Source organism: Vombatus ursinus, unplaced genomic scaffold (assembly GCF_900497805.2).
Source record: "Vombatus ursinus unplaced genomic scaffold, bare-nosed wombat genome assembly UNPS02009573.1, whole genome shotgun sequence".
In the NCBI taxonomy this organism is placed as follows: domain Eukaryota; kingdom Metazoa; phylum Chordata; class Mammalia; order Diprotodontia; family Vombatidae; genus Vombatus; species Vombatus ursinus.
The window spans coordinates 6,425,881-6,435,900 of record NW_020949351.1 but is presented as its reverse complement, the minus strand read 5'-3'; the positions used below and the strand labels follow the sequence as shown (position 1 = coordinate 6,435,900).

Here is a 10,020-nt window from a genome sequence, read left to right as displayed (position 1 = left end):
CAGAATTTCTACATACAAGAACAAAGTTTTATATCATCATTGTTTATTGATTGTTGAATTGTTTGTTGAAACTCTGAGGCTTTTAGGAGAAATTGTATTTTTGTCTGTATAATTAAAAACACAACTTGTCACAAATTAGAGAATCAGGTGAGAAAACTCATCTTTCTTGACCAGGAATTATAGTAGCTAATACTTCCCTTTCCTGGTTTTTGCTTTTAACAAGCTAGTTTGAGGTTTACTGGGAGAGAAGGAAGAAAGTAAGTAGGTTTAAAAAATACAAGCTTCAGTGTCAGCTGCCTGTCAAAGATACCCTTATACTGTTACTTTTCAATCTTGAGGCATTTCTATGACCAACACTCAAAATGAGCACTGTCTAAGCAGAAAAGGATAATTATTTCTATCAAATTATGAGTAGTCTGCACAATACAATTTACCTAGTTTAATTCAGAGGATGACTTAATTGAACAAATTTTTCCTTCTGTCACATGATAGTTCAAGAGTTGCAAAAGAAAATTGAGTGAAAGAATTATATTTCATAAGAAAGTATGTGTATATGTGTGAAAGAGTATATTACTTTTTATAAACGTTATTCCAAAATAATTATTTTCTACTTTCTGTTTTTTTAGGAGTATGAAATATTTTTAATAGTAAAAAATATATTTTAGAAGCACATGGAATAGGTATTTGGAGAAGAGGAGAAAGTACTACTTGTGCCCACTGATTTCTCAGAGGAGTACCTCTACTGAAAAAACACTTCAGCATGAATTGTTATGTGTCACTACAATTTCTCTTGGGACTGGCTCAACTATATCCCTGTCACACAGATATGACCAACTCTAAAATGCATGAGATGAACCAGTCACTACGATCTCATTTAAGAGCAAAGCGGAGCTGGGTGTGGAATCGTTTTTTTGTGCAAGAGGAGCTGACAGTAACTGAGCAACATGTTGGCCGGGTATGTTTCTTGTGCTTCAGAAGTGCTATAATGGGTGAACTTTTCACCAAAAATAAATGCACAAGTCAGAGAAGTTATGCTAATTACTTAGTATGACTAAACTGACATACAGTGAATCAATAGAAAGAATCAAAAGCCACCGTAGTTCATAACTTCAGGAGCTTAAGGAGCACAATTATCCATCAATTTTTTTTAAAGTGGCCTTGAAATTTCTTTTCAGTTTTCTAAATAACAATGCTGCCCTCATTTATCAACATCTGGCAATTTGATGGTGCTAATTTTGGCAGTGGATCAAAGCAACCACACTAAGCACAATACAGTTTACAAGCAGTATTTAGCACGCTTTTCTATTACACTAAGTAGCACTTGATTTCCCCATCATTAATTTTTAATGAAGCAGATTAATACTGAAATCCTTTTACAGCTAAGAATCTACAGGAACTGGCAAGATTCATTAGATTAATGTAGTTATACTATAAAAATATTTATTTTCATCCCCCTCCCATTTTAGAATGTTTTTTGAGAAAAGTTCATTAATGTAGCAAAATATCTCCCTATCTATATTATTATTTTGTTATTATTTAGCTTTTTTAAATAGAGGTAATTGCAGCCTATGGATCTCTTGCCCTTTTTTGTAAGGCATTTTCTAGATGAATGAACTGAAATAAGTTTAACTGCTAATTAACTAGCACTAAAATTCAATTGGGCCCAAAGGGCATAGTGTTCAAAATTCATTAACTCCCTTTTCACAGGTCTTTCAGAAGAGTTCCTGTACTTGAATGGTGTCTCATTTCAATAGGAATGTACATATATGTGTGGCTTAACATGCATAAATTTAAGCATGTACAAAGGCAACTGCTTATGCTAGGGCCTTAGAAATTCCCAAGAAACAAAGTTTGAAACACATTTTACATCTTGCTATTGGTTGCTTCCTTGCCACTTAAAAAAAAAAATTACTAGAGCACTATATAACTGTTTTGAAAAACACTGCAAAACACTACAATTATTATAAACCAACATCTCTCCAGGAATGGGAGATGTAATTGAGGATTAGAGTTCATTCTTGATAGTTAACTATGTCTCTCTTTAGCCATGTTCTCAATCAACATTTTACAAAGGAACAAATGTTCTCTTGTCACCAAAGTAAGGGGTTAACATCATCTGGTGACTTTGAATAAAAAAGCCGCTATGGGGAAATATATCAATATGAGCCCAAAGTCAGGCTGTCTTGCTCATTAACTCTACCTGTTTTAGGATGCACATCCACCACATACACCACATTTTGCTTTCCTTCAGTTTGCAATGACTTTTGCTTATTCTCCAAGCTGTGGCCAATGTTTTAGAAAATGGTCTAGTTTACAGAAGATTTTTCCATCAACATCCGATTCAGACTTTAATAACATGCAATGGAGTCTCAACTAACTGATTTAAAGCAGAGCAAGATCACCTGTGATAACTGAAAACTTAATAAAAGGAGAAATGCCATTGCTTCATTCAATATAGACACATTCCTTTTTTGATCTATTTGGTAAAAAAGATTTGGGCTAGAAATACAATTTTATATAAAATTTCACTTTATAGTACTAAGATGCCTAGAATTTTAGTACTGTATAAAGTAGGATATATATATTTTTTTCTATGAGTTCCATAGCACTAAAGTGTCTGTGATTGAAACTTAATTTACTTATGTATTTTATTTCATACCTGAGACATAGGATCAAAGGAAACTTTACAGATAAGGTATTTATTTTCTCTAGAACATCTTTCTATAGAAAATTACCTAATTAATGATGCCTAGGTCACAGTATAAGTAACTCATAACAAGTATTTCTCTAGTAATTACACATTTTTAATTATCTCAATTCCCTTAAACCAAGTTTTTAAAATCTATTTTTTTATACTGAAATGCCATGTGATGTGTACCTTGCTCATCTTGATAGAATGTGTCTGTTTCATTTTTCCTCATCATCCTGTGTTCCATGCAGACACAGACTTTGGTATAAAAGTGCAAAGAATCTATCTATGTATTAAATAGTAAGTTAAACGCTCTCCTGATTTGTTACAGTTTCACTAGTTGATAGAAATTCCCTAGGGCTTAGATCAGCCCTGGTTCAAAACGAGGTAGATTATTGAAGTTGATTATATCAAGACTTTCCCCAACATGACATGACTTCTTCAGTAACCATTCCAAGATAATAGGTAGTAAATTGGAAGCTTTCTAAGGTGATGGCTTCTTTGGTACTATTATTATCCTGTTCACCTTGCAATTCTTCAGAGCCTCTCAGATACAAGGAAGAACACATTAACATAAGGTGATTAGATAAAATCATTCATGTAAATCCAAACTATAGGAATCATTTTCTTATCATGTGTATATTTACAAATTCATACTATAATTGAAAAAGTTTGAACTGTTTCTTTGTACTTTTTCTATATTGCTAAAATTGACATAAATGTCAAAAGTTGACTTATCTCATTATTAAATACCATTATTATAAATGATATAGATTGGTCTTTCAGATGATAACATTTCTGGATATAGTGAGGAAGAAAATTTGCAGAGGGGAAAATCAGGATAGCAGAGAAAAATCAATTAGGAAAAAATGGCCCACGTCTCTTAGTCTACAAAAAAATCAGTGAAAAAAATACTAATCTCTTTATGGAAACTTCTGCCTGTTTCAAAACCCATGTAATTAAATAAGTATTATTAAAAATATCTATCTATGTTAAAATTTTCAAATATTTTATGTGTATTATCTAATTTGATACTCTTAACCACCCTACAAGGTAGGTGCTATTGCTATCCCTATTTTATTGATGAGCTAGCTAAGTTTGAGATAGATTGTGATTTTTTCATTCACATGTAACTTGTAAGTGTCAGGTAAGATTTGAATCCTAAATCTAAGTGATCCTCAGCTCTCTCCATATATTATATCATATATCTGCCTACTATGTATCAGACACTACTTTTACAAATTTTCTTGTGAGTCTACTTTTCCAGTAGTGTTTTCCCAAGCACAGACTAATTTTTGCAGATTATTCTAGAATGCTGCTTTCCTACCTGTAACCTTCATTGACTTTGAATGAAAAGCTGAACTAAACTTTAAAATTATATAATTGGTTATAACTAGCCAGGCTAGCAAACAAAGTAAGGGCAAATTTGAAACAGTCAGGCTTCTGGAAGATGAGCCTTCCAAAGAAGTGTAGGATAATTTTTAAAATGTGTAATTAATAGAGAAATGCTTTCTTGCTTTGTTTATTTAAATTTCACAAATGACAAATCTTGGTTCTGCATGCCATTTTTTTTCCTGAATAACTCATTCCTACTTAAAAAAAACCCTTCGTCATATAATATTATTAACAGTTTACATTTTTCTATAGCACAAAATGATTTATAGACCTTATCTTTTTCAAGCCACATAACAGCTCTATTATGCATGTGTTGCAAGTATTATTACCCACGTTTTATATATAAGGAAGAGGGAGAAAAAGTGAATTGTCTAAGACAATACAAGTAGTTAAGTGATGGTGGTCAGCTTGAATATGGGTCTCTGATTGAATATCCTGTAACCTTTCTACTATGTGTTAATGCCTCTCTTGTGTGTACAAGTGTAAAGTTTGGGGGAAAATATTTTTAATATATGGCCCTTGTGATAAATTGTCATCCAAGGGCCAGACTAAATAAGTTCAGAAAGAATTATCATGAAAAGATTGGCTATTGTTGATCAAACATTCTTGTAATAGCAATGTAAAAGCAACATTATTGGTTAAGACATAATCATATTCATCAGAGGCTAGAGTATCCACCCTGAGAGAAACATAGATCATTAAAAGGAATTGAAATTCAATAAAATTCTTAAATACCCCCTTTTAACCTTAAAAATAAACTAAAATATTATCTTTTACCCCTCACAGCTGAAATCTAATCTGGATGAAGGGGATGAGTCTTTGTTGTACTTGTTGTCTGGGGATGGAGCTGGGAGTATTTTTACCATTAACAACAGAACAGGTGATATAACTGCCATAAAAAAGCTTGACAGAGAGGAGAAAGCCTACTACAAACTTAGAGCTCAGGTAATAAATATTTACACTGGGAAACCTGTGGAACCTGAGTCTGAATTTGTCATCAAAGTTCTGGATATCAATGACAATAAACCAGAATTCCTAGATGGACCTTATGAGACCACCATACCAGAGATGTCTCCAGAAGGTACTGTACATCAGACATTTAATGTTAATAAACATGTTTTATTTTTCCAGGTGAACATAAATTGAGGAATAATTTATGAGAATCTTTATCCTTTTATAAACACATTTCAGTAAAATTTTCATCAAAGTAAAATATTTATGAATTGTTAAGGAACTAAAAGTATGATTTCTGTCCTTTATTCATTTAACATACATTTATTATCTATTGTATATAATGTCCTGTTCTTGTTGCTAAGACCTATATAAATATAAATAAAACAAATTCTCTGTTCTCAGAGTTTTTAGTCTAGCATGAGACGTGCATAAATTTAAAAAAAGTATGATATGAAGATTACATAATAAAATATAAGTAAAATGTGATCAGTTCAGATTAGATATATCATTTGTCTTATTGAGTAGGCATGGTGTTCATGGGGAGGGAAGAAGGCTTAATAAAGGACATGGCATTTGACTTAACCTTTGGAAATTCAGTATGATTTTAGTAGTTGTAAAGGGGTTGAGAGTAATATAGGAGTAAGGAATGCATTAGCAAAGGTGAGAAGGAGTTAGGAAAGCCTAGAATACATTCAGTGGAAAGTAATAAGTTGAATTTTAGTCTTGAGCATAGAATAAATGACAAAAGATCTCTAAGCCTGCAAAGATAGATTGGAACCAGATTGTTAAAAGCCTTGAATGATAAGTTAAGGACTTTGAGTTTTATTTGCTTGACCATGAGGAACCATCAAAGCATTCTGAGAAGTGAAGTGACATAACTTTTCCTGAATTTAGGAAGAGCTGAATTTGAGTCCAGCCTTAGACATTTAATAGCTGAGTAAATCTCTTAATCAGTTGTTTCAGTTTCCTCATTCATAAAATCAAGATAATAATGTCTCCACCTCCCCAGGTGTGAGGATTAATTAGATAATATTTGTAAAGCACTTTGAAAACCCTGAGGCACTTTGTAAATGCTAGTTTTTAATAGATGTGGGACAGATATCAAAGATAACTTTAAAGTCATGAGCTTTGATTACTGGGAGGGTTGTGGTGGCATTGATAACAATCGAGAAGTAAGGAAGAGGAACTTGAAACAATAATGTCATTTCTGCTTATATTCCAGATAATTAGAATTTCAGTGCTGGAGCTTGTGATAGAAATCAGGGTTATAGATTTCAAGTTATCATCACACAGAAGTTGAATTGACATAATCTTACCTCTACAGTAGGAGGATTAATTTACCAATGGCATTTAGATTGGAGTGGAGAGAATTTGGAGGTATGAGGTTGTTAAGAAACTACTACATTATTTCAAGGGAGAAGTAATAGAAAACTGAACTGGGAGAGTGGATTAGTGGATTGTAATTAAAATGAAGGGGCAGATGAGAAAGACTGTGTGGAATTAGAGACAGCAGGAATTGTGTTTTAAGTATATAGCTAAATGAAACAGTGGCTTAAAGACATGGGAATGGATGTCTTCATCAATAAAGTATACATAGAGAGAGAAAAAGAAGGTAGCCAGGGAGAGAGGTCATAAGAAGGTGCCAGAGAAAGGAAATAGAGAGCAACTGTTCTTCACTTTTATAGAGGAATAAAATCCTCCATTTGGCTTTTAAAGTCCTTTGTAACATGGCCTTCTTCTACTTTTCAAATCTTCTTCAACCTTATCATCCAACTCATTGTTATTTCTCCAATAAGAAACAACATTTCCCAACTCTTTGCATTTTCACTTTCTTTTCCTTATGCCTAAATTTCCCTCTCTCCATTTTTATTGATTTCCTAGATCCTTTCCCCTTTTCATATCCAAGCTATAATCCCACATTCTACAAAAACCCTTTCTTGACTCCCTCAGTGTTGATGACTTTCCCTTTGTTGATCATCTCCAATTCATACTGTCTCATTTGTACAAAGTTGTTTGCATGTTATATCCCCCATTAGATAGTGGGGTCCTGGGGAGAAGAAATAGATTTTTTGTTTTTGGTACTGTTGCTGATTTTTGCCTTTCCTTGTATCCTCAGTTTGAATTAAGTACCTGGTACTGTAGGCTCTTAAGAAATTTTTATTTTGAAAGCTGAAAAAAAGCCAGCTATTTGTAGATTTTGATGGGGCAGTTTCAGGAGAACAGTGATGATAGAAGACAGATTGTAAGGACTGAAGACTGAGTTAGTGATAAAACAGTGAAGATCGCACATGTAGAGTACTCTTTTGAGAAATTTGGCAGTAAAAGTTAAAGAGAGGACTGCAACTTCAGGTTATAGAGTCAATAAAAGGATTAAATTTTTGTTCTAATTGTTGTTTTATTGTTTTATTTTAATATAGAAAACTGAATATGGTTGTAGGTAGAGGGTCAGAGATTGATGATGTCAGAATAAGAAGGAACTGATTAATAGACTGAGGTTGTGAAAGGGGTATAGGAGGGATGTAGGCAAGATTAAGAGTACTTCTGGAGTGATTAGCTTTGACCACAAAGAGATTCCTTTTATCCTTAGAGAAAAGAGGGAAAGAAGTAAATGGGTGAGGACACAGAGAATGTGGGGGAATGATGAGGAAGAACACTAAAATAGTACATTTCAGATGCCCTGCACCTTCTAAAGCACTGTTGTCAAGCAGAAATCAAGTCAAGGACCAACATAAGAACTTAGTTTTAAATGTAATATTATCTATGTTTCATTGTATTTTTATTTATTTTGTTAAATATTTCCCAATGCCATTTGAACTATTCCAGGCTGCACTCAGGAGCGTTGTGGGCCACATGCAGCCTTCAGGTGGCAGGTTTGACGTCTCTGCTCTAAAGTAAATGGTGTGGCATCTATTGAGTGTTGATGTAGACACGCATTTATAGTGTTCAAAAATTATAATTTCGTGGGCTTCTTCAACTGTGTTTTGCCTATTTGCGTTGAAACAATTCATAATCTTCATTCTTATGAGTAATATTTTTTAAATAAATTGGTACTCTAAACTCATTATCCTTAGCTATTATATCTTAGATTGGGAAAGATTAAGTATTCACTAATTGAAGCAGATAAGGCACCTGGGTGGTACAGTGGATGGAGTATGGGGCCTGGAATCAGGAGGACCTGAATTCAAATTCAGCCTCAGACATTGGGCAATTCACTTAACCTTGTTTGCTTCAGTTTCCTTGTCTGCACAAAGAGCTAGAGAAGGAAATGGCAAGCTATTCCAATATCTTTGCCAAGGACAACCTCCAATGGGGTCACAAAGAGTCAGACATAGCTAATAGACTAAACAACAATAAATTGAAGCAGTCTAGAGTCCTTCAGTCTCTTTTTTTGGGGGAAGGGAGAGGATTGTTACATTGGTTAAACATTCTCTCCCTAAGAAGTGGAAATAAAGTCAATATCTATCTCAACTTTTGTCCATCTATGGCCTCATGTTCCTGAACTGAAAAATTTTAAATAGATAGGACTGAACCTGCTGTGATAATATGGCGTGTCATCTCTTCACTTTTTATTCCTTTTTTTTTTAGTTTATCTTCATTACTACTTAAAACTTCACTCAAATCATTGTTCTGATTGAACACAGAACTAGATATTAAATAGCTGTTTTGTCTATAACTATTAGTTACTTTTTTCTTAAGATAATACTAATTTCATATTAATGATGCTTTTTGTTTTTTCCGAGCCTAGTGATAGCTAAGTATTTTCTTGAAAAAAAAATCTTTTGTGATACATAGATGTGAGTTTTATGAGAAGTCTACAAGTCATCAACTTTTGATTTTTTATTATAATCAATGTTGTCAAGTATCTAGGAGATACAGTAAATGGAGATCTGGACCCAGAGTCAGAAAGACATGAGTTCAGTTTCAGATTCAGATATTTACTTAGTAACTGTGTGATCCTGGGCAAATCACTTAACCTTGATGTTTCTTACTTTCCTCACTTGTAAAACGGGAATAATTATAGCATCTATCTCATTGTGTTGTCCTTTAGAAATGCTTATTTTCTCTCCTCCCCCTTTTTTATAATCTCTCCTGTGCTTATTTGATATCAAAGTCACAAAATAACAATAAATATATTGACTTATTTTACAGAGTATTGTCAGTTTCTTATAAAATCTCTATCTTTTTTCCCTTCAAATATAAACACATGTTTCTAAAAGAGATTTCAACATTGATTATATTAAAAAGTTCTGATTTTTGGAACACTGATCCGTTATAGTAGCTGATTCTACTGTAATAAGTTGATCAGATTAATAGTCACATACTTTTTATCCAGTAATTTTATATGTCACACTGCCCTTCATAAAATTTTTATTTTAAGTAACTTATTTTGATTTTCTTTTCAGTCAAGATTTCCTCGAAAAATGTTCCCTACATATATAGAGTGGAAAGTCTAATTTTTAAATTATAAATTCTTTAATAATTGTTTATGCATGTTGATTAGTAATTATAATTACTATAAAATGACTTTGACAATCACAAATAAACTAAAAGATTTGTTAGACATTCAAACACTTTGCAGTAGTCATTACAGCATGCTCATTTGCTATAATGAGTGAGTGTGCGACAGGGAAGACGTTAGCCACATAGTTAAGCTTGGGCAACTCTGAATCAGACAGGCCTGCCCCCTAAGACATTAAACTGAGGTAACAACTACAGATTATCCTGCTCCCAATCAATTTGTTGTGTAGTTCAGAGCTAAAATTTCACTTTATGGTGTGTTTATTAGGACATATACAAATAGCATGCTATTAAGTAGATCATATGATAATAGATATAGAGCTAGAATGGTCCCTCATTTTATAGATGAAGAAAACAAGTCCTAGAGAGGACAAAGGAATTACCCCAGTTGGTACAAATAATAAGTAGAAAATCCAGGCTCTGTTAACTTATAAAGCACTATGTTAAACAAAAATAACCCGTCA

The 10,020-nt window shown here is 33.0% G+C and overlaps 1 protein-coding gene across 1 annotated transcript in view; it reads left to right on the top strand.

Annotated features, from left to right (window-relative positions):
- The first annotated feature begins 673 nt into the window (after nt 1-673).
- CDH19 (cadherin 19) overlaps nt 674-10,020 on the top strand; it is an 86,463-nt gene continuing 77,116 nt past the window's right edge. Inside the window, exons 1-2 of the mRNA XM_027852431.1 lie at nt 674-955; nt 4,871-5,165. Coding sequence (XP_027708232.1) covers nt 761-955; nt 4,871-5,165 — 490 coding nt within the window. The 5' untranslated portion in view covers nt 674-760. The remainder of the gene's footprint in view (nt 956-4,870; nt 5,166-10,020) is intronic.